General features: G+C 50.4%; 2 protein-coding genes across 3 annotated transcripts in view; both read right to left on the reverse strand.

Moving 5' to 3' along the window:
* Positions 1 to 4,451: 4,451 nt before the first annotated feature.
* Positions 4,452 to 5,167, reverse strand: LOC126575965 (uncharacterized). Its single transcript, XM_050236981.1, has 3 exons — positions 4,990 to 5,167; positions 4,698 to 4,928; positions 4,452 to 4,640 (listed from the first exon to the last, which is right to left on the reverse strand). Exons 1-3 carry the CDS (start codon positions 5,165 to 5,167, stop codon positions 4,528 to 4,530), a joined length of 522 nt encoding a protein of 173 aa, XP_050092938.1. The 3' UTR covers positions 4,452 to 4,527.
* An 18,725-nt stretch (positions 5,168 to 23,892) lies between these two features.
* LOC126574676 (troponin C, isoallergen Bla g 6.0101-like) overlaps positions 23,893 to 25,010 on the reverse strand; it is a 3,731-nt gene continuing 2,613 nt past the window's right edge. The window contains exons 5-6 of one of the 2 annotated variants that reach the window (XM_050235003.1): positions 25,002 to 25,010; positions 23,893 to 24,155 (exon numbers count right to left, since the gene is read on the reverse strand). The exon at positions 25,002 to 25,010 is cut by the window's right edge and continues 12 nt beyond it. In XM_050235003.1, coding sequence (XP_050090960.1) covers positions 24,151 to 24,155; positions 25,002 to 25,010 — 14 coding nt within the window. In that variant the 3' untranslated portion in view covers positions 23,893 to 24,150. Of the gene's footprint in view, positions 24,669 to 25,001 lie in introns of both variants that reach the window. The other variant, XM_050235002.1, reaches the window with a different exon arrangement.

Below are 25,010 nucleotides of genomic sequence, written 5' to 3' on the forward strand. Positions count from 1 at the left end.
AAAATTCGTGTTTTGAATGTTTCATTAGCTTCGGATCATGCTGCGCGGCTGCAGAGGAACACAAAACGAAAAAAAAGAAGGAATCAATAGCCTCGGTGATGGCCTGCGCTTTGGCATTGGTCGTGGTCTTGTGAGATGTTATCGTGGTCGCGTAAAACAACACCATCCCATACGATCGGGCATGCAGATAAGCGAGAAGCGCGTCTTTCGTGCGCGTTCAGTGACACAACATCCTCCTCAAAGGGGGAGGGCGCGATGGCAGATGTCCGGCCTTGAGGACCTTGAAGAGCCGAAGCTGAATCGAACCGAGCGTAGAGAATGTCGATCTTGTTACATTAATAGATTTATCGGCTTGATCACGATGCGTGACAAATCAATTAGTGGTGCGATTGATCGTCGTCATGCCGAGGGAATCCGAAATGAAATCGGTGAATGGCGATGCTGTGGTTCGATCATTTTGTCAATATGTCAACCCGCGACGTGACTTTGGACGGAGGGCATCCGGGCACCACCACCATCACCATTCACCTGTTCCCACCTACCTAGATCACTATCTAGACGGTGATGGCGATCGTCAGATTTTATGGGGCGTCTTGGGCGGATATCGCCTCAGCGTTCCGCACAATCGCCAACACCTAATCACTGGTTGGCGGTCGGCCAATTAATGGAAACCAATAGATAATCGATCACAATGGTAATTTGAATGTTCTAGCTAACCGAGAGAGAGAGAGAGGGCCAAGATTCTTTTGATTGCGTGGCAAGCGGATGACGGTTTTTAACGGAACATTAAAGTGCTGTAACCGTCAATCGGAGGGTCGCGATTGTTGGTTGGCAACACGAACTGAGTGCCGTTGAGCCACCGAAGTATCGTGAAGTCGAGCTTGAGGGTCCAAGAAGGAAATGAAGCAAGCAATTTCGGTGATCAAATCGTTTTGCTCACACCAAGTACGGGAGGGTGTCCCGCCCCGGACCATCATGTCACGGTCATAATTGGCGAACAGATTAGCAACGGTGGTCTCCTCCATTCAACCACCACGGAATGAAAACGGTAGCAGTCGTCGTTGCTTTGTGGTCGTGAGAAACCGGAGGTCCGTATCCGGACTGCTCCGGACTTATGCAACTCGTGTAGCTCATGCATTTCTCGCCGTCCGGCCGGATGGAAATCCGACGAGATCCGCGGTTCATTTGTATACCTCGGCGACACACGCCGCCTTAACGACGTTTCATAAACCCAGGGGCAAGCGGGACGCGACACATAAAACCATCCAACCGAATGATCGGCATACCGTCGGTAGCGGCCATTTCTCACCGTTAAACGAGCCGGACTGGGAGGCTGTTTATCACGCGGAATGCGGGCGAGCAGGAGAGTGAAAGGGGGGACACGTGTTTATGCTGCAGCATTGTAGCGCGTGTAAAGTAGCATGATCGTTTATGAGCGATTGTTGCGGCGAATTTCTTTTATTGTCCGCTTGCCCGCCAACCGGCACCACCTACGAGCTGTGAGTGCAGGTGGCCAGTTGGTCCGTTGTCTGAGCTGTTTGTAATGATAAGCTTCGGATAAGCCCCCACCGGCCAGCTGCAGGTGCAATCTGTCAGAACAAAAATTGAAATCCAAGTAACCGTGTTGCCGTGGAGTGCCCAACCGGCCGCTACTGCCTGCCTGAGCTGCTGAGGTCGGTTCTGTTGGCCAGCTGTGGACCAGGCCGCCGACTCTGGTAGCTTACCATGATTATACTAATTAAGGTGATGTCGTGAGCTGAGATTAATCTAATCAGCGACACGTTTTCTTAGTGGTAGTAGTTCGCTTTACATACGAAGCCCTTTCGCACATACGGCACCGTCGTCGCCACCTTCGATGGCGTGCCCTACATATCCCCAATCACTTCTCAGCCACCGGACGGGGCCTTTGACTCAGTGGAAGGGGGCATTGTTTCCGTTCCTTTTTCGCCATGGTCCTCTAGAATGTGAAAATTCCGAACGCTGGGGCTGCACACCCTGGGTCCAGTTGGAAATGTCGCCCTCTGCACTGTTTACTGTGAAGGGAAGTGCAATCTGGAGCAAATCGTGGCTTGTGGTCTACGGCGGTGGCGAGAAGCAATCGTTTCCGAAGAATTGTTCTGGCCCCATCTGGTATGGAACACACAAAGTTAATGAGGTTGTGTATGGCGCAATTAAAATGAGCTCCAACCGGGGTGTGTCACGTGTGTGGCTGTGTGTGTTTGGATTGTCCACCTGGCAATGATAGATTGAACTCTGTGGTCTCTGTGGTGGCCGAATGATGAAATATGTTTTGGGGTTGATTGCACGACGATAGTAACCACAACCACCGCCACCTCCCAGCCATTTATTTCGTGGAAATTGTTTTTCTTTTTCCCATTTGATCTACTATTGCAAACCCTTTTTGGAGAACCCGACGGTCACTGGTGCACTTCAATCTTCTGTATCCAAAGGGCACGACATTCCTTCATTAGAACGCTACTCAGTTTGTTTGGTAATGTCCCAAATGTCGGGGTTGCAGCCCTTTTGGAACCCCGCTCGTGCTGTCATCTAGGATGGTCGATTCAATTAATTAAGACATTTCAATCAAATGCACATCCAATTTACGTTCAAAGTTTTCCTCTTTTCGTGCTCGCCTTTGCGAAAGACCGAGCTGTTTCACACATCGTTTACGTAAAAATGGAAGGAAAAGCTCATTTTCGAGGCGAAACCTGAAGACGTGTCGTGTTATGCTGACCAAGCATAATCTAACGAACGCGAGTGTGCCTGTGCGTGGTGCACCATAACAGCCCCCGCGCGCGCGATGAGGCAACAACGAACCGGGGCCCAACGAAAGGCGGATGTAATAAAGAAAAACATCCAAACTGGAACTTTGAATGCTGGCTTGATCGCGATCGGATTGCGATCGCTACGATGCGCCTCCCATCGGCCGGACCGAGGCGGTTCGGTTGTGTCCCCGAAAATTGAGCCGTTAGGTCGGAAAGAAAACCGCGCACCCATCCGGCGGATGAAGGGAAAGGGGCCGATCAAGCGACAAGTATCCTATTCCGTCGCAAGGTCTCCGACGGATCACGTCAACCGGCACGACGCTCACGATGATGATGATGGTCGCGTGATGTAAAAGGGCTTGGAGGTGGTGGCTTGGGAGAAGCGGAAGCGGACCTCGTGCCGATCGATCGATTGACCGGTTGAATGCTGCGTGCTGCACTCGTACCGTGGCGAATGGCTGCGTGCGTTTGCATTCGTTGATCGATCGTCGACTGCGCGCGCGCGTTGATCGAACTTCGAATCGAATCCGGCCGGTGACCGGTCGTTGGCTGGCCACGGTTGGCCAGCGGAATGCAAGGTCAGTTCAGTTCCGCCGAGTTAGCCCAGACGGACATTTCTTCTTCTTCTTCTGTTTTTTCTTCATCTAACGCGTTCTTCTCCGGCCACTGCCCGCCGGTGGAGGTGAATGTTTTGGAACACGAGAGGCAGGGCGCTGTGGTTGCTACATTTTTATGACGATTTTATTTGCGTCCCCCGGCCCTCTCTCATCACGCACGACGAAGGCACGATGGCCACCAAACCCGAAGCTCCGGACCCGCAACGAATCCAATCAATCCGATCCGATGCGAACCGATTTAGAAATCGCGAATCGCGCGATCGCGATCGCGGCCACCAAACGGCCAGAAACTGAAATCGTGAGTTAATCAAAACTTAGTCCTGGGTGCAGATCGATTGAGACGATCGATCGGGCAGATTGGCGCGATAGAATGGCGCTTTGTGGCTTGATCGATGAATGAGCTTGAATTTGCAATCGCAACTGTGAGCGAGAGTGAGAGTAATTTGAGGACACCTAGAGGTCACGAACAGAGGGATGGAGGTGGAGTGGGAGTGGATTGTCACCCCATCTAGCGATCACTAGCCAGGCCAGGCTGTAAAAAGGCTATCGCATCACGACTGCAATTACTCTGTACTTTCAATGGCACCCCCGGTCTGATTTGCGCGCAAAGTAAGTCATAAACACACAAAACCGGACTCACGTTACTCTCGGACTCGGTGTTAATCGCAAATTAAGGAATAACCGTCTTCGTGGACCAACGCCACCGCTGCACTGTCATAATAATAACGTGGGAAACCTGACCTTCGGGGCGAAAAATGCATACCGAGGAGCGATTAACGCGCACGCACGACAAATCACGTCACAGCAAAGAAGGGCGGCTGTCGCGCAGCTGCTGCTGCTGCTGCTGCCGCTGGGATGCGATGGTAGCGAGTACGATCGAGCCACTTACCAGCAATTAGAAAACGGTCCCCGCTGGCTGGCTGGTTGCTCATGAACCTGGGGAGCATTGGGTGCGACCTTTCTTTCCTTTTCGTTGGCCTGCAAGAGTCCTCGGGCTTCCCGTGGTATTTCATGATTCATTGGCACGATAATTGAGACGATTAGCAGCTAGACTGTCTAGACGGGGTTGGTGGGTTTGTTATTTGAGGAATTTATTTAACAAAAAATACTTTAATTTTTTAGCTCTATTGGACACCTTAGGTGGCTTAATATTTGCCATTATTGTAAAACACTTCAAAGTCCTCCTTCTTGGAGCGCTTACCGGAGCTCATCTCACGGTAGAGCAGCAGGATGATGGTGCTGGCGAATGTGAGAACCACTGGAAAGGGAAATGGAAACTTAGAACAAGCTACTGGGGTCCCAGTCGGTCACTTACGTGTGGTCCAGATGAAGGCCGCAATGCCCAGCTGCCGCTCTCCAGCACCGGCCTCAAACAGCATCCAATCGATGTGCGCATGACCGAGGAATCCGGTAGCGGCGACCAGAAAGCACAGAAACGGAAGCAAATATTTGGCCTGTTCCTGCCAGATGCCCCAGAAGAAGGCACCACTGATGACGAGATAGACGAGCGATAGGATGACGACCAGAGAGATCTCCAGATTGTAAGCTGCAAGTAAAAGATCACGATCAAGCTGCAGCTGCATCAAAGTCCGAGAGGAATCACTTACCACTACTGGCAGAGAAGCAAGGGTTGGACCCTGAATTGGCGAGCCCAAGGGTACTGCCCGCGTTGCACAGCAGGTAGACGCTGCAGACGCTCGTTCCCAGTCCCGCCAGATAAGCGATGAGCTTCTTCTCCTCGTACCGGATCCGGAGCCAGTCCGGCAAGACCACCTTCGGGCGCATCTTCAACTCGAACTGATTCGCATCGAAATCAAACTACCGCCGAACGAACCGGCTGATTGATCGAGAGCGTTATCGCGGCCAAATTGATTTGCCGGGTGCCAGGTTCTCTCGCATCGTCTTATCGCGTGTTTTGGGTCGGGATTGTGTTGAGACATAGACGTATCAGCATCAGCAACACTCGCTTTGCAAAACATTACTAGAAGCGAGATAACTACTGAGTTCTCGGGGATTTCCGATGCAAAAATGGATTAGCAAACAATCGATTCCTGCGCTGGCCAGGACGGTTGCTGTTTATATAATGTTGTTTACTACCGGTTGGTTTTTTTTTCTAAAGGTTCACCAAGACATTTCGCATTTCCTGTGCACAATCGACGACGACACTCGCTACGCCATCGGTGTACGACCGCCGAGGATCTCGTACAATCTCGAGAAAGTGCATTTCTAACGCACGATCAACCGTCAACCCTTGTGCCTGCAGACTGAAAGCGAAAGTGCAGCATACTGCCTGTGATGCGCCACACTACGCGCATAAACAATTACTCTCCGCATAATCGTTTGCAAACCGCGAGTGCGGCCGATTCACACGCAGATCGTTAAAACCGATGATCGGAGGGCTATAAAAGCGTTTTACGATGCTTCTCGAGTCGCTCCGCAGGTCGGTTGATCGTAAAATACCCAAGTACTGCGGTGTAGTGCAGTCCTAATCGTGCATAAAATGCATTTGCGGTCGATAAACGGTACAACACCGTGGGGCCTAGTACGATTAAAGCATTTCGGGAGATTCGGGGGCCCTGGTATTGTTATTGGTCGGGCTATCGACGTTGGCCTGCGAGGGACTAGATAGTAACACAACATCGGTCACAGGAGATAACCAGAAGTCAGAAGCATATCGCCTGAAGCCAAATCGCTATCTTGACGCCACAGTTTAAGGTGTTCCCATCAGGCCAGCGGTGGTCAACGGACTCCACATCGTCCAGTTTGGGAGGGGGAATTTGACATATGAATGGCCGTCCGCTCGATCGGAGAGTGATTTACGATTCTGGCCCGTGGCCGGTCAAGTACGAGTCAGTCATGCGTTTCGCCTTTTTGTGACCAGTGCGGGCCACTCTAATGTTTTTGTGAGGGAGATTGCTTCATTATTAGTTTTTGGGAGACACGGCTGCAATCCAATGTGATCGCAATTAAAACGATTAGTTACTCTTTCGTGATACTCCACGACACATTTCGGACACCTTTGGACAGTTGCGAGTTTTTAGCGCAGTCGAAGCTGAAACTCTTTCTCCATTCACGATCGCGATTCAAATTAAACTTTTGTGCGAAACCTCTAGATCAAATATGGAGATTGCGAGCCCTCACGACTCACTGTACGCAAATGGATCGCACCATCAGATGGATGGTGGTGCACGCCTCTTGTGAGGTCCACGACAAGACAGATGCCTCCCGTTTGTGCCACCATTTATGGACAGGAGTCGCTTGGGATTAATCAAAATTTCTTACATTCTTTACAGCAAACTGACCAACGGAGACCGTGACCAGCGGGTGTGCAAGCGCAAGGAAATCATTTGTCGAGCGTCTCGGTGCATTGACGTTGGCCAGTGCCAGTGCCGGCCAGTACATCATCCGGTAGTGCTCGCGACTGCGCGCGCGCGCGCACACGCCAACCGCGTTCCAGATCGCCATCGAAAGCAGGAGAATAGGCAGATTAATGACATAATGGATGGCTATGTGATTACATACTCTGTTACACCTTCGACGACGACGACAACGACGACGTTTGGAGTGCTGCTGACAGGTAGGTATGACCGCATGGTGGTGCCCCGAGACAATGTTGAGTATTGCAACATATCGATCTAGTGCCAGACGATGACGACGCTGTGATCGCAATCGTGTGCTCCAAATACCATCTGGTCCGCCCCGACTGTGCCGTCTCCTTCTTTTTGTCCAGACGCTTGAATTGTAATTGGCACGGATCGATCGAGCTAATGATCTGTCCCAAACGACGACGACGACGATGGCGAGGGGTACACTCGGGGCCAATCACTCACCAGTCGAGCGAAACAGTCGCGAGCGCACGCGTTGGAAGACAAGTCACAGAACCACGCGCAGCCCTGGCCGACATCAGCTCTATTGGACGACGGGGTAGTCTTCCGGAAAAGCCCCGGCACACAGCGGCAGTCGGCCAGACAAGAGGCCTAGTTTGGCCTGTGAAAGTGCCACGGCATGCCCGGTGGTGCGTAACAACTGGCCAGTACATTTGTGTTCGGTATGTTAAGGTCACGAAACTCTGCTACTACGACGCTGCGAGGCGGCATGCCGATAGGTTTCACTCGACGATCGATTACTATCTGGCGTAGCAAGCGGTGCACTTGAAGACACGTGCGAGAGCGTTTGAACTTAACCTCAATCTTCCGAAAAGTGAGCTGCTGGTGGGGTGGACATTGTTAACTGAGTGACGTCGCCTGATCCCATGGAAACCAATCACTTCGAAAGGGTTATCACACCGGTCTTAGCAGTTAATGTTCTTTCGTGTCAATTCATCATTTATCTCACTCGTTATCAGCAGGATCTCTCATCAGAAACGCATTGGTCCCAGGTCCCTCCTGTCCAAAGCATTCGAACCCTTCACTTTCCGTTCTAACCGCATGCAACCTTGTCGCGCCCGAACAAAAACTCAATTTAAGGCTCTCACCCTATGACGCTCCAATGGAACGTCCTTACCCATACCAATACCCCGAATGGTCGGCTGAATGTAGGCGTGCGAACATGCGGATTACCGAACGTAAACCGGGTATGTCCGCTTCAACGTCCGGGTGTCTGGCGGTCGCGCTCCGGATCCGGATTGCCGCGAGCTTCACGTGCATTATGTCTGCGTGTTTCACGGGTTTTCAGAGCCGTCTGTCGGTCGGCATGAACAAAACCACGCTCCTCGGGGGGTCCAATTTCGAGACACAAGCGTAACATCGGATTCGGACGGCAACCCCCCCGCCACTAGAGACATTGTATGGCTCCCGGACATAGCGGCGACGCGACGATAGTGCCGGCTCGTAGGAAACGCCGCCGCTGCGATCCTATGGCAGGAAGCATTTGATGAGAATTTGATTGGCCAACAAGGCACGCTGAAGCTACAAAGCAAGTGGGAATTCTTGTGAGTGAGCACTGGTGGTGCTTTATACTCCGTCAATAATGCTCCGTGAATGGCACCACGCGGTACTTGAAGTGCTCTAAATTAGACACTACACAGCCACGCCGTTTGCCGTTTTGAAATGTGGCATTCCATTAAAATAGTTCCATTAGGCGGGCACGACACTAGCCGACTCCGGGTCTGGTGAGTCTATTTTTAATTAAGCCAATGACCCTGTAGTGTGAGGAGCTGTGGTTGATTCAGGTAAAAGGGTTCTATTCAGGGAGAGGGGATTAGTGGTCATTAATCGAGGTTGGTAATTTGGATCGAATCATTCGTCCCAAACCCGGTGCGATGTTGCTTCCGCGTTCATTGTCCTAGGGTGCTGAGGGCTTTGAATAGCCGGAGTCGTGACAGGAGAGGATCGTGCCAACATCAAATGTCAAAATCCGATTGAGGTACTTCCACTGATCCAAGTAACAACGGCATGTATGAACTGTCCTTGGTTACACGATGATCTGAGCAGGCCAAGGTGGAGGCGCCATGTTGCGGCACTTTTTTAACACTCCAGAGCATATACGAAGTGAGAATTCAAAAAATGATTTGTGTTTCATTATACGCACGGTATATCAACACGGGACTGCACGACTCCATTAAAAATCATAATTTCCTATCATTAATGTAGAAAATGGTGGAACGACCAGTCCAAACACACATATCATAATTACTATCCGCCAGACTCGGAGGAACCGTCGGTGTAAAAGGGCGAAATTGAAGCTGACAGAGCACGGGGCAGTTAGCCAGTATCGGTTAGTGAGGTACCAGCGCGTTGTTGCATCTAAATTGAATGCGTGTCCACCAGACATGCCGACTCGTGCGCGCAAAAGCTATGCGTTCACCGCGCGCTAGAAAGCAACGAACCGTCGTCTTCCGACGCCCATGCGGCCAAACCACGGTATGTAGTGGCGGTGTTTGGTCAGCGCCCAAAGCCAGCAATTAAACAGTCCAGTTCATTTACCCAGAATGCGTTTTTAACATGAAACCAATTGCTGCGGCGCTGTATCACGCTGTCTAGCTCGTCTCGTTCCTTGTGTGGCGCGCGATCCTCAAAGATTACAACCGACCGAACGGTTCATTGAGTCGCTGTTATGCTGCGGGGCGAGATCAGCCACATTTTTTTATATGTTGAGACCCCCGGGTGTACTAAGTCAATAGCGGAGTTGTAAGCTCTCACTCCGTTGCATGACCACCCGCTTTATGAGGACAGGCGTGGGTCGTGTGGCGATCGCGACCGCACCGCACGACCATGCTCGGGGACAATATCATGTTGCAGCGCCAGCATTGAGTGGTGGTTATGCTGTTGCTGGCCCTGCGTTTCAGCGAAAAAAAAAACGGGACTCGTGCGGTGGCTGTCACGCGTGTCATACTGTTGGGCGCGTGCTAACGTCCCAGACTCCAAGACTGGTGTCTTTTGTCCAGCCCTCCTTCAACGGAACGGCCACAGGACAAAGCGACAAGAAACAACATCATTGAAACATAAGGCGACGTGGCGGAGCATAACGTGTGCTCCCTGCGGCCGAATTCTGGTCCACCACCACCATTTTGTCGAGATATTTGTGCCCGCGGTTGGGTAATTGATCTGTCATCGTTTCTCGAATTCGAATGCACCCGAACTCTAATGAGCCAATGAGGGGCGAGACAGCATAGGAAAAAAATGAAGAAAGTGACCAACCTGCACGCGGCTACAGTGATGCCAGCGTCTTTGGACCACTGGATAAGGCGGCTACTGGTGCTTCTAAAAAAAACATTGTAACTCGTGCTCGTGAATACGTAATTTGCGCATCGCCATCGCTGTTGGCCACCAATTTGGCACTCTTGACTGGCAGACAATCGACACGACACATGCAGCTTCACGATCGGTCGGTCGTGTTCGAACGCTCTTTTTCGCAAGACAAGAGACTGCCAGGGATTGCCAAAGTTAGAGCGTAGAAACGCGTCCGCATGGCTTAAGATCACGGCGCACCTCTTCGTCGCCGATGAAATGTGCGCTTTCATCCTCATGCTACTCATAATCGCTGTTCGATCTGGATCAGTATCAGAGAGAAAGTGTGCTCCAGTCCCGTCCAGCCTCTGTGTGTGCTCAAGCACGTGGGCATGCTGCTGCTGCTGTTTGACGTGCTTATTGACTTATGTCGCGACGCAACTCAACGAGAGCTGTGTTTCTGCGAGTAGGATGTAAAATTCAATTTGAAACGCCATGTCGGTCGTCCGCCAGCGCCTGCATCGGAGGCGGTATGATCTAATAAAGGAAAGGCCAGTCTCCGTGGGGAAGGATTGTTTGTCTTTACTTTCTTCCACTGCGGGCGGCGTGCGGTCATGCCCATTCGAGAAGCGAGTCGAAGAGTGCAACTTTGAATAGACTTTCAACTTCCTCCGAAGCTCTGTTAATATGTCAAATAGTTTAGGTTTTAGATTTGTCCCTTACCAGCTTCCAAGGAGCAAATTGTTGAAGCAAGCAATCAATTAGGAAGCTCACTAACCTTCTTTACCAGCTACTCGTATTACTCCCGTAGCTTTCATCCTCCCGCACACGGACTTCGCTCCGGCAACAGTTTAAACTATCATTAAACAGACAGGAGGCACGCGGCACCATCCGCTTTTCCATCAAAACCGCAGCCACAGTTGACACCGCAACCTGACACTAACGATCGGAGCGCCGTATGTGTCGTCAAACTTTTCCGGCAACCGTTAAAATTGTATGAATAGTCAAAGTTACGAGTGCGACTGATACGTGATACCGACATCTCGTTGAGGCGATGCGATGACAGGACACGGAGCAATAGAAGAGCTGCTCTGTCGGGGGTGAGGTCGGACTGTCTGTTGAACAATTTACCTTACATAATTCTGTCGGACGGACGGGGTCGCTACATGTGGTGCAGCAAATGAAGCGCACCGCGCGTTGGAGCAGCAGGAGCATGCTCCCCCTTCGTGCTCGGTGCCGATGCGATGAAATAGATTTCATTCATTCACTGTATGTGTCGTTGTGTGTGTTTGGCTGTTTCGGATAATGAGTCCACGGAACGTCGTCGGCACGTTCCGCCTCCCTTTGCCGCATTGTAATGCTGTGGAAGGCTGTGTGGAGGTGACAGCGAAATTGCTGTCCAGCACTGGCGAGCACTTGATGGAACGATGCAACGATGCATCGCTCGTCGCGAACTGATTGATGGTTTCTCGGTCTACTGCTGTGGTGCCAACGTCGCAGTGGTGTAGTCAGCGCATTGACAGCGCTGTCATACGCTGCGATTGGGAAGGTCGAAGGCTAGGGCGGTGTGCAGCTCGCGAGTCCGTCCGTCGCGAGCCAATCAACCACACCGGCACGCACATTGTCCACTCACGTGTGTCTGTTGCAAGAGGAATGCCTAACCAGCACCGGGATGATGAAACATGATCAGCTATTTAACCGAGAGCTGCCTCATCCGGAGTTCACTCACTCGCTCGCTAATGAACTGTGACGACAGCCGCCCAGCCCCGTGGCCGCGAACACCCTTAACGGTTGCTCCTTTTTAATTGGCGAATTTGAATAATTAATCTTTCGAATGCTCACGTGCCTGGCTGACAATGCTGGCTGCTGGGGCCGTACAATGGCCGCTCCGTGTATCATAATCTTAATGCCATAACCACCACGGCGTGGTGTGCGTTGTTGCAATAAGCGTTGCGAGGGAAGAATACCTCAGATCGCAAATGGGATCCGTCGTCCGCCGATGTGAACATTGGCCTCAAGTGTTAATGCGAGTGTGCAACTGTGCGTGCCACTGGTCTAGGTGGATTCCTTACTTGCGATGTCTTCATCGCAAACGCAAGACACACAATGGCGAGGTTTAAGTGGTTGTTTGTATTTTCTGTGTTTTATTTGGACCTCCATTTCCGTTTAACTGAATCTGAATCGTTCAAAACAGATCAAAAAGAGAATGAAGCGCAAAAGGGTGGCATAATGCTTATTAATGAATCGCAGGGACAGGAAGCTCCTTTTATCTTTTAAAATGAAATTTATTTCGCCATTTGTCACCGGCGGAGGAAGGAGAACGGAATGGTTTAGTGCTTTGAGGAAGGCAACAAATCGGCTAATCGCATTAACAAATGCATTAATCTCGAGAATGAATCAAAAGACCGATCATCGCTATCGCCCTGGCGGCGGCGGTGGTGGCGTCCGAATTTTTTTTTTAGAAAGGATCGAGCGTGACACTCCTCATTCGTCGAAGGTATGAAGCACTTGGCCATCGACGCCCTCGCTCCAAGGCTGTGACGATCGTGTGAAACTTCAGCCCGACAAAGAGAGGGAGAGAGAGAGAGAGAGAGAGGGATGCCAGGGTGACAGGAACGGACACACACCGGAGCCTGTCACGGCGTTCCCCCCCCCCCCCCCTCATCGAGAAGGAGGACCTTGAAAATGGAGTTTGTCTTGTGTCTTTCGTTTCGGATCTCGGCTCCACGCCCCTAGGCTCTTTTGTTTCAAGTTCGTTCTGCTACGTAAGAGTGTCTCTTTTGAATCTCAAAATCATTTCGACCGCCTCTAGTCGTGGTCGTCATAAAATCGACATCGCGAGTGACGTGATGGTTATCTGGGCGCCCTTAGTCCGGCAGCTACGCCACGGTTGACAGTCCGGCCGGCCACAAAAGGGTTAAAAGGCGGTGTGGTGCTGAGGACTTTATGGAACTGAAAGGAATCAAACGTAACCATTCATCGCGCAATTAGTCATTAATCTCGCCGCGCGTCTGCCACTCAACATACCACGCAAACCGCCTGCGGTGCCGCTTTGCTAATCTTGTTTTCGGTAAAATGGGCTCGACTGGAGCACGATTTGGGGCTCGGAAATGGAAATAAAACCGTGTTCCCCGATCCGCTAATCTCTTGCTTTTGCACCCTTCACCACCGGTCCAAACCACCTGCAGCGGCATAAAAGCCGTTCATTCTTGATGCCTGAGAAGGGATTATGCGCGCGAAAGTGAGCGTTTTTGGGAGGGTTTTTTTCGATTTTGTTTTGTTGGATAGAAGTTTCGCGAGAGAACGAACATGGTTCGTAACAAATCCTTTCCCCGGCCCTGCACACCAGGTGTTGATAGGATCTTATTAGGCTCCCTCCCTGACAGCCTGCGGCCACGACGGTTTCGTTTTTTTGTTTTGGGTTTGAGCCCAGCCAATCCGTTGTCTTCACGCACTGCATCATTTATTATGCTCCCATAAATCATAGGCCCTATGCTCCGGTCTCCAGGCTCCAATAAAGTGGAGGCAGCACCGATTGACCTTGTCCGTGGTGGTGTGCGCGCGGCTCAAGAAACGCTCGAGGCGCCCATGGAAACGTGATCGGATGAAATGGAGGTTCCATCTTATCGAAAGGACCTTCTAATGAAGATAAAAAAAAACGTACTCGGTGATGGTGTGCGGTGTGAGTGGTGACCGCGATGTCATTAAAGCGGCTAATTAATGACGGAACAACAATCAAGCGAAGCGCGCGCTCGGCAGGTTCCCAGCAATAGCAACAACACTAGTGGCACAGATTAGCTCACTATTAAAACCACCCAAGGAAATCGATTTGGAGGAGCCTGAGTATTATGAGTTCGATTTATAGACACCACCTCCCGCCTCGCATTGTTATGACGCTCCTCCTGGATGGCATCAAACAGTCAATTACCTTCCATCCGAAGAGACATTCAATTAAGGTGCACTTAGCCTTAAGTAAACGTTGCATTTTGCTCTGGCCTGTGTGCGTGCATGCATGCGTGCGACAGTAAATGGAGCATGAGAAGCTCACCGTCGTCCAGCAACCGAAATCCACCTACAAAACACCGGGATTACATCACCTTCACTATAATGCGCGCCACAAGTCCGCGTCGGTTCGGTTCATTGGTTGGACAGAACGGTCACGCTGGCTCGGTTTACAGACTTCATCATCGGCCGCATCGGCGTGTCGCTTGGCTTCAGGCGACGGCCTCACGACCAACGCGACCTGCGATCTGAATCCCGCTGGTGCTACGGAATCTCGCGCCCGCTCTCTCTCTTGGAATCTGCGTGCTCGACCTAATGGGTTCGACCCGGGGTATCGGGTCAATCGTGAGACCTGACCATGAATTCGACATGAACTTGTGATTTTTTCATAAAATTTACGACGATTTTGGTTACTGGACGCAGCTGGCACGAAACGGGGATCTCTAGTGGGGAGTTCTTGTCGTCGCCAGCAAACTGCGCGCTGACCCAGTTAGGGCTCCCTTCCCTCTGGCACAAACGTACACTAGGTCAGTAAGGTTTGCCAATTTCTGCTGGCTCCAGGGGCCCTGGAGAAGTTTTTTCGGAGAAATTTTGGACCGCGAATTATGAGTTTGACCGAAGGTAGGCTTTTAATTGATTCTAGCGCACTGACGCGACTGGCACACGCGGTCACCGCCTATTGTGCAACACCTGGTGGGTCCCCTAGTGCCCTACTGTCCCGGGCAGGCCCGGTGTGATTGGTGCCGGGCAATTTCCAAGACCATCAGCTCGCTCGGAAGTAGGTTAAAGCCAATCAGTCGTCGACAAAGTTTTCGGCTAAGCAAATGGCTTGGCACCACCGGGGTCTCCGGCTTCATTATGACCGTCTGGGTGAGCGCGCGCCCGCCCGCCCGGCCTGGCCACATATGAACGTCGCCACTTGACGTACCATTTCTTCGCCATTTCGTTTCGTGACCGGCGAGTGTGGCCAGTGCATCTAACGACGTTGGAAAACGATTAACGGGTGTTAGATGAATGATGATTACAGGTTACGAACCATCACCGTGGTCAGGAAGGGGGACAGGAGGGGCCATGGGACCGTCATGACCGGTGGCTGCGGGTTGACAACCCACGGATCGATCGACGTGTCCAAGATGGATCGCAGTACCCCGCGCCCGCGCGCGCGCGCGGGATTCAATTAGGGTGAATGGGGTCCGACAGGCTTTGGGGTTCGATCGGTTTCGAAATATTCGATTTTTCGCATACGATCAATCGATCGATCGCCCCCAACCGATCGACCGACCAACTGACCGTGTGTCCGTTCGATCTGCATCGAGTTTTGGTCAAAGATTTCGCCAACATGCCGGCACCGGCTAATGCGGACCGTCGCTGCGGATTTCAAATCTGCATTCGCCGCCGACGACGACGACGACAGCTGAGGGTGGTTTGCCGGTGCAAATTGATTCTAGGGAATTTAGATTAAAGATCTGGCACCGAGGTAACGAAGCGAGATGATTGGATCCATACATCATGGCATCAAGGGGCCTTTTGCATAATTGAAATGCATGCTGCAGGGGAGGTTTGTCTCTTTACATTTTCCGCCACATAACACTTTTGAAGAAGTTTTTTCGAATTCATCTATCGAAAATTAAAAATGTTTTTAATGAACTTTTTTTTGGAAAAGAGACATGGCATCAATATTTATTGCGAAGTCGTTTGTCGCTCCGTGGTTCTTATAATGTTCACCATTGAGAGCAAAAAGATAAATAAAAATGTCACGAGAAAAACTAATCCCATAAGCCTTCCGTTAAGTAATCGCAACTTGAATGGGAAAACTAATCAAACAGTACACGCGATGACGCTCGAGCAGGCCCAATGCGCTGGTCAATCAAAAACCAGATCGAACCATTCAACATGCAGCCCGTAACTTGGCCGCCACATTTCCTGCCGAACAGGCGTCTTCGGCCCCTTCGCGGTGGCAGCTCAAATTGCTGCCCAGTCGGCAGTAATGTTTGACACACTAAGGCGCCATTCGCCCCGGAGTAATTCCGATTTTTTTTCCCCTCCACCTCCATCCACCCAGCGATCCCAGCAAATTTCGAGAGGGCCTCTGCCTCTGGGGGGTGCCGTGGTGCCACTTTTATTTGCATTCATTTCCGCTGACAGGTTATTGCAATTTAGCCTGGCCGTGTGTCAACGTGTTTCGGGCCCCCAGCTGAGTACTGCCGGACGGTGCCGCAACTGCGTTCACTCACCGATTGGAGCAGATTAGATTTGGTTTTCGCATTTTCGCGTGTTTCACGTTGGATGCCTTTTTTTTTGGGTAACCGTCAGCGTGACAAACCTTGACATTAGCGGATGCAGGGGGTCATAAAAGAGGGGTATTCCGAGCTAGAAAGTGTTCTAGCGCCACAGAGCGCAGATGTGGACCTCAATGTAATAAAAGCCTTTATGGCAAACATGCAGTCTGAACTTTGTCACCAAACAGTCTGCCTTTATAGACCCGGAACTCTTTGCTCTTCCGAGTCGCTTTTATGGGGCCGGACCACACACCCAAACCTGGAGCCCCTCTTAGGTTGGAAGCAAATTTTGGAATTTAATTGCAGGTTTTATGCGTGCAGTTTTGGAAAGTCACCAAACCCTGAGTGCGGACGTGAGTCGTAGCTACGAGATTAAATTGACTAGAACATTCTAAATGAATCCACCATTCTGTGGACTGGAGCGCAGGTTTGCTTATCTTGCTGACAAATTGCTAGACGTCAGACTGAGACCGGCGGTGATTGTGGTTTTGAGGAATGGTTAAATGTTTAATTGGCGGTTCTCGGGCCATTGGTTCTTCATTCCTTTTTGCCAACGCTACAAGCGTGACGAGTTCGCCGAATCGCCAACGCCGGTTGCCAGGTTCTAGCCGTTGAATGATTGATGCTTTGTTTATCTGATTTGTGCATTACGGAGTTTTCGAGGAGGATTTTCGGGTTTCATTATGAATTTTCCATGAAGTTCAGCTTTCAGCGGATCGAATATTTATCTTTGATAACGTCTTATCCATCGTCGATACGGGCTAATTAAAAATCCGTCAATTATGCAGACCATTGGCTTGAGGAACATTGAATAGAATACATACATTTTGAACTCGCCTTCAACAACAATTTTGAAAAGTTCAAAAATTGATCAAAGCAATCAAAATTGTCAAAGTTGACAAATGAAACTCTACTTATGATTTTCACAAAATATAAATCTTAAAAAAGAATTAGAAAAGAAAATTATGGAATCAATTCGCGGAGGAAACATAGAAACTGGCTCATAAATAATACAAAGTACTTTTATTTGTGTTCTTCATTCACGAGAAGGGCATTTCAACATCTCACAGCCTGTTAACATAAGCACAACAATTTGTAATTAATTTTCAAACTTCAAATAGTGCCTAGCGCCATTATTCATTAATTTGAACTCCATTCTGTGCCGTGTTCGATCATGAAATCGTTCAAGTCGTGCGCTTCCAAATCATAAATTCTCTAAAAACCGATCGCAACCCAAACGAATGCCCATAAAATGCATAAAACACCCACTAACGTGTGGGGCAGTGCATAACAGGACCACTTCGCTGTGCTGCCTCTCCTACAAACTGACCATCGAGCGCCATGGGCCAGAACGGTCCGCCGGTTGGCTGGTCAGCCGGTTTGACCGGCAACCCAAGGTCCGCAGCGCCGCACACAATCCATCATCCGCTCTCATTCCGAAAACGGTGCTGACATCGATCGGTATAACTGTCAGTATAAAATCAGGCTCCCAGCGTTCCACCAACACCACCGGCAGTGCACTGCATATCGCGCGTATATCATATTTTCTCCGCGCAAATTATCTTATCTCCATTATTCGATCAAATTATGGTTCCACCCTGCATCCCACCCTCTCTCTTTCTCTCCCCACGTGTCGGCACCATCGCGAGCGTGTAAGTGCATCTCGCTGGTCAGACAGACGGGCATCAGGCAGCAGGCATTTGATCGTTGACGCGGAGGCGATCGCCATCGTCAACCTGCCAGCCGTCACCTGGCACCATTTCTCTCCATCAAAGCAGAGCCCCCCCTCCCTTTCGGGCTCGGTATCAAAGACGAACCAACTGCAACTCCTTGGCGGTCGTGCGGAGTGCAATTTTAACAAGGCTCCGGTGCCCCAAGAGGGGGAATGGACCTGATGCTAGCGAAAAAAAGGGTTCAAACTACTGATCAGTCCGGTGGCCTGCCACCGATCGTGCCAAAGACTAATGTGACAAATGTGTAAAAACCTTTTCACAACCTCTTGGCTCGTGGTTTCAAGTGAAAACTTCCTGCACTTGGTGCTGCTGCTTGGGACTGCTTCACACAACCACCATCACCTGACACTCGTGGACGTCAACGCGACTTGCCACATCGAATTCGCTTCGCGATCTCCCCTTCGTCTAATGCACGCTGACTGAATATTGTTGGAGCTGCTGCAGAGAGATCGAGAGAGGAAGAGAGAGAGAGAGAGAGACCAGCACGCTTCGGTTGAAAACCGGACTCTCCGGGCCCGGCGTGTAATGAAATCAATTCAACAATGCTTTCTCTGTTTATTTGATTTTAAATTTTCATTCCACCTTTATTGCCTCATAATTTTTCACCTCCCCAAAGGTTGATTCCCCTCTCTCCGTGGTGTTGATTGGGGGTGCTTACGCTTTGCCACCTGTCCGTCAGTCCGACCAACCGAGCGACCGAGCCACGACGACGACGGCGACGACGATGGATGCAGGATGATTTTCCGATTTTCGTCTCACTCCCACTGCACGCATCATTCAGCGGTCGCTCTGGCTACCTGAACCGGAAACTACCCACCTCAGACAGTCCGAGACTGACGGCTTGGAGGCTGAGACACGCTTATACCACCGTGGAGTCACCGTGGAGGGTTTTGCGAAATTTGCGAAGCATAAAACGTGAAAAGGGGGTGAAAAATAAAGCGCCGGCGTCCGGCGTCATGGCCTCCACCTGGTAATGCGCGGTCGAGTCGCGGCCGGCCATTCGAGCAATGGAAAAACGCATGAATCCGCCCAAACGGAGCGTGTTCGGAGGGTTTTTTTCGGTTCGGTTTGGTCTGGCTTTTGCTTTCTTTCGAAGCTTTCGATGTCGTTGGCCTATGCGCGTTACCGCCGGTGTTGTCAACGTTGAAACGTGGCGCTTACTTTCGCTCGCAAGCAATAAAACGCAAGTTAATGGTGTATGCCGGGTGGACATGCGAAGGACATGCGGCATGTTTATGCAGGTGCTGCCAAACGTACGGCCATCTAACGGATCCATAAAAAGCTTGCTGAATTGCAAATACTACGGGAACGGTTTGTTTTTCGTTTTTGTCCGATTCTTAGGTGTTTATTTACGTCCTGTGCGAAACTGGTGCTGCATTTCATCATCATGATATGGCTCCCAACCGTGGCCTCAATTTGTTTTGGCACATAGAAACATTCAAACGAAATGGACAGCATTTGCTGTTTTATTGCTTTGCTTTGAGAAGTAATGCTTTGTTGATCTTGGGACATACTTATCTGCATTTTTTACAGCAGACGACGTAGATGTGAAGCTGACATCGGAACAGTATTGATTGCCAGCTCTTGATCGATGATCGGTTTTGATGATCTTCTTCCCGGCTAGACGCCCGTACCGATGGAATGCTTCTAGTGTTCGTGGCCACCGAATGTCTTTATTATTCACGCGCTTGTAAATGAGAAAAATCCGAAACCGAAGTGAAAACGCTGCTAAAAGGACCGCTATACTATCGTGCGACCTGTCATTCAACAAGCCGTGGCTGCCGTTGCTGCTGCTGCTCGGTTTCGGTCACTCATTCATAAGGTGGCCGGCTGGCAGCGCATGGAGTAGCGAGAGGGTTGTTTGAGCGTTTTTTCTTTTTGCAAACACACGCCTTACGCAACGGCACCGGCACCGGCACGTCAACGAGATCCTGTGCCAAGCGAGGAGAGACCGCCGCGGGCCGGCGCAGGTCCGCGATTGCCAACAACATTTAGACCGAGATGATCCAGTTTCGCCGAGCCCCTTTTAGATGTCGCACGGTCAGAGACGAAGGGCGGTGCAGGGAGAGGTAGCGGCCAGGTGCGGTGTGTGGTCTCTGAGGTGTAACTGATGGAGTGGCAAGCATTTCTGCATACAACATTTTATCCACGTCACACGTCTCGCTGTGACTCGTCTCGTCGCCGTTGCCGTCGCCGTGTGTGGAACGGTTTTGATGTGGGGACTTCATCTAATCATAAGAGGAGCAGAGGGGGTGGGGTGGGTGACATGGCGGTTTCCTCACTCCCGTTAGCCACACCACCGCTCGCCCCCTGAAGCGACAAGGGAGGGGTGATCTTAATTTTTGAGCATGTAACACGCAGTACCAAGCCCAACCCAACCCCCGGGGGGGGAGCCGTTCATCTTATGCTCGGACAGAGTATGATTTATAGAAGGTCCTAGAAGGGGGGAGGCGAGGAGTGCGGATCGAACGCAATGGCTTAATTGGCGTGACGGAGGAGGAGAGACGATCCGAAAACTTGCGTTCCGAAAGTTGAAATTCATGTTTTCATGCCCGGTAGTAGTTCCGGGTTCGATGGGGTTTTATGGTCACCGAATGGCCGGTTGGCGACTTGAACTCGATCTCGAGAACTTTTCGGTTCGTTCTGGGACTGTCTAGACACTCGTCGTGGAGGCACTGGTGTCTGAGCTTCGCGGTTAGATTGTGAAACAAAGCGAAATAAGCACACGGAGCACATTACGATCGCGCCCAATTGCCGTATTTAGAGCCGGTAATCGTCCCCGTTTCGGCCTGATTGAGGTACTTTGTGGAGTTTTATAGCGGTAAACCGTGATTGCGCGAGCGCCGGTACTTAGAGACACATCTTGGCCAGGGGGTTGGGTTGGAGGCACTAATTGGTGTTTTAGATTGGCAAATAGATATCCTCAAGGTGACTTTGGTTTGTCAAACAATTTAACAGAAAGATTTCCTCTCCATTTCCTCTCAGCGCCATTTCCGAAAATTCACCTCAAACGACGAAGGCGGAACGGGTCACGTATAATTTCCGCTGATTTATCGATCCACTGCCTCTCCACTGATACGGATCAAACAATTTTCCCTCACTCTCAAAGCTCAAATTACAATAATTAATTGTGATGTGTGTGCGTAACTAATGGCACCGGTCCCGGTCGCGGTCGTGCCCGGAGTTTATTTCCGATTTTTTTTTCGGTGATATGATTAATTAATTAGTTCATCCGATCGTCGCGTAACATCCACAACATTCAGCATAGGACAGGGGCTGAGGGGTGAAATGATGGAAGTTCTTCGATGTCTCATAAAGAAAGCCAACCGGAATGGTAAATAATGTGCGTACTTTCACTAATGTGCACTGTTCCGCTGGATTCCGATTGCGAAACGGTACCACTCAGAGGATCACTCGCACCCACATACAGACAGACAGCCGCGCGATAGAAGCAGAGAGGCAAAAATTCAACCCCAAAAGATTGGCATTTCTTTCGAATTTTCTCGGGGCAAACACAATTTGGTGGAAGGCGTCGTATGCGAGGGAGTGAGATAAAAATGAAGAGGAGGGAGAAACGAGAAAATGGTTTCCAATGTGTGCTTTCCGCCTTTTTCTTTGTAGCTCTCTTTGGACTATGGAAAATCAAAGCCTACAGGCCAGCTATGCGATGAGGCCACCATCATCCCCCATCAACCAGGGTGGATGAATTTCAGGGAAAATTGCAATCTTGCAAAATCCACACGCCACACGCGCACGCTGCCAGCCGAGAAAACCTTCACACGACCTCCATGTGGTTCCATGTGAGGTTATGTAGACACAGCCGCAACGCATGCCTGGCGCTCGGGTTGCTTCGATTCGGGACAAACGACGTGAAATAGATTTGCGTATTTGCGAGCGCACACAAATGGGTCACAGCAAACATGCCGGGCTAGCTGTGAGGAAAATGAAAAACACATTTCCCAAGGCGACTTCGATTGTTTGACGATTTCAGGTGGCGCCAGGTAGCGATGCACTAGCTTCCAGGGGCGTGCCTTTTTTTTGCATTACCCAACCACTGCAGACGAGCCCCCGTGTGTTGGTTCATCAAACCACATTTTCCCGTCTTAAACAACCGCACGATGAAATGATGGTTGCGGCGGCTCTCTGCACATACCACGGCCTGATGCAGCGCGCTCCGTGCGCTAGTCTGATGATCTGAAGTCACGCTGCTATCTGCACGCCAATTTACGCAAAATTTAAACAAATTTATTCCATGAGGTAACAGGTACGTACCCGTTTGACAGCGAGCACACCAATATGCTAATGATGGTCGCGTCGGTGCGCGAATTTTAGTTCATTGATTATTGATCATCTGATGAATTCTGATGCTGGGCACTGGGTCTTCTCGCGCCGGGTGTTCTGGTCTCGGGCGGCGAAACGGTGGCAAGGTCAATCGAACGGGTCGTAAACATTAATGGCCACGGTATTGGTTTGATTAATTGGACGCCATCACTCGAGAGAGGGTGCGGAATACTTGGCGTCGGCGATGTCCGCCATGGCGCAAGAGGACTAAGTCGCGTACGGATTTTGATGTCAGATGTCACGTCGGGCCGGAGTTTGGAGTTAGCCTGCGGACCTGCTCGCCAACATAAACCCGGCCCCGTTTAATCAAGAAAATTGTTGTCATTTGCTTGTTTGTTGCTCCGGACTGATGCTCTTGACCTACTCCTAGTCTTGTTTTTCGCCCAAAGAGCCCCGGCGCGACGTGTGCGCTTTTCGACATCATTAGCTTGAGAAGGATTTCATTCGTTCGTTCGTTCGCTTGGTTTTCGCTTGATTTTCGCACATCCGTCGCACCCGCCCGTAGTATGGCCTAGTCAAACTGATCCACATGTAATCAGCACAAAAAACCTACCTCAACCCAATTCGCAAAGAGGATTTCACAGAAGCAGGCTCCACTGATGGTGTGTTGCTCAATGATCCGGCCCGCTAGCTGAGCTGATTTCAGTTCGTGGTTACCGTCGAGCTTCATGATTTCGTCAAATGAATGGCGGTCGGTTTGGAGAAAAGCTGTTCACGCACGATTCCAGATCACCGAATGCCCTGCACACCTCAGAACCAGTTACCATGCCGGCTGGCTGGCGACAATGGGTGCATGGGTTTCCAGTGAAAAATGGAGTGTTTGCCGAGCTTTTTTTCTTCTTCTTCTGTTTGCAATCGCGCAAGATTTATGAACACGTTCACGTCGATCGACTGACAGCTGAGTGGAGTTGGTGGGACGCTTTTTCCTGACTCCAACATGCACGGTGCATGCGTTGTGACGGCGGCGGCATCGTCGTGTGACTTTGAATGAACTTACTGAGTCACGCTTTGGACGCGGATTGCGATGCGTTTCTTGTGCGAGCGAACGAGCTACGGACAGGTGGAAAATCACTTACGGTGTCTGTTAATGCTAAACGATCCGATGCCACCCCGAAGCCGAATGTGCTTTTGGTGAATCATGGAGCAATCTTTTAATGATCCTCTGTTTAGTATTTAGCGTTACACTGTTGCCCTTTTTAATTGTTCAAGTATGTTTGCATTAAAGATCACCTTGAATTGTTGCAAAATAATCATCTGATCATGTTTTACTATGATAATGATTATTATGCTAAAACAGTTGCCTCCACCTCATTTATGCATTTGTTCTTAGTCGTACCTTTTTATGTTATCCTAGTGTTTAGGTGTATAATCTGCGTGAAGCACGGATCCATCTCTTAGCTCATTAGCGCAATTTGTGTTCGGACACTTAACGGACACGCAACGGAACTCTTTCGGATGTTGGAAAAGGAATGTCACACTCCATCGTATCAGCTATTGTAAGTGTATTTGAGTGGGCTCGGGGACAGCTTGGGCTCCCCCATGATACACTCTTCACATTCTGAACCTGGCGCGTGATCGCACATACGCACAACGGTTCGCAGGGAGTGGCTCAGAAAACAACAAAACTTAACGAATGCTGATAAGGCTGTACCCAACCGAAGGTGCTTCTCCTGCCGTTCAGCTCCTTTACCGCCACCCGCGACGCCACTCGAGAAACACGAGCGACATGCAGCGGCAGTGTGCTCCTATCCTAAAAGCATGAAACATTTATGTTCAGTATGTATGGTTCCCCCGGGGGTTAAAAGGAGGCGTTAGGAGGCAGTGGACCCCTTCCCCCGGATGCTGGGTGAATATTTTTACATGCAGTTTGAATGTGTGTAAAACGCTATGGCTGTGTTCACGTGTCTTTGTCTCGCATACAAACGCAAATGATGCGCAATGATGCTGGCGAAAGAATTTCCGTGAACCATTCCAAAGTCTTTCTTCTCTCTCTCTCTCATTCTGTCTTGAGTTCTGACTAACTGTCTTTGTTTTTCTATATCGTTAAGTGTTCAACATGCTAACTACTAACTGCTAAGCACGCACACACTCTCGCTCCGAGCGACAAGACAATGTGCTGCTGTTAAAAGGATGTTCATCGTTGCTCCTTGTCTCCGGGTTCCCCGATGGAGGCGGTGCAGGTGTTTTGAGGGTTTGCGCGAGAGGCGGGGTGCTTGTGCAGAATGCCGTTGATTCCTCCCAGGCCATTACGCGTAGTAGTCAGCTGAAGCGGTGGAGAGAGTGGAAATTCAAGGAAAAGCGTGCATTAGTGGTCAGAGAGCGCAAGCGACGGTACTGCAGGACACACAGAGCGAAGGAAGTTAATTATTCCGTTCGGTGGCATTTGCTGGCAATGCTCTATCGTGCTATGCGTCGCAAGAAACGCCAGCCAGGGAAAATGAAGTTTCCTTCCGTAGCGCTGCCACACAACGTTCACTGATAATTAGCTGCATCTTGCTTGCGGTGCGATGCAACAGAAGCAACGGTGCGCTCGAGACATAACAATGCTATTAGTGAGCATCTCCTCCCTTCCCCCTGTGTGTCCGGATGCACCTACCTGTCATGA

The sequence above is a fragment of the Anopheles aquasalis genome, chromosome 3, assembly GCF_943734665.1.
Source record: "Anopheles aquasalis chromosome 3, idAnoAquaMG_Q_19, whole genome shotgun sequence".
In the NCBI taxonomy this organism is placed as follows: domain Eukaryota; kingdom Metazoa; phylum Arthropoda; class Insecta; order Diptera; family Culicidae; genus Anopheles; species Anopheles aquasalis.

Bases quoted from the DNA above. Each gene is read 5' to 3' on its own strand.
- LOC126575965 (XM_050236981.1), bottom strand. From the start codon at position 5,167: ATGCGCCCGAAGGTGGTCTTGCCGGACTGGCTCCGGATCCGGTACGAG. The intron at 4,929-4,989 runs GTAAGTGATTCC...TTTTACTTGCAG, and splicing joins TTGCTTCTCTGCCAGTAGTG to CTTACAATCTGGAGATCTCT. The intron at 4,641-4,697 runs GTAAGTGACCGA...TTCCCTTTCCAG, and splicing joins GGCCTTCATCTGGACCACAC to TGGTTCTCACATTCGCCAGC.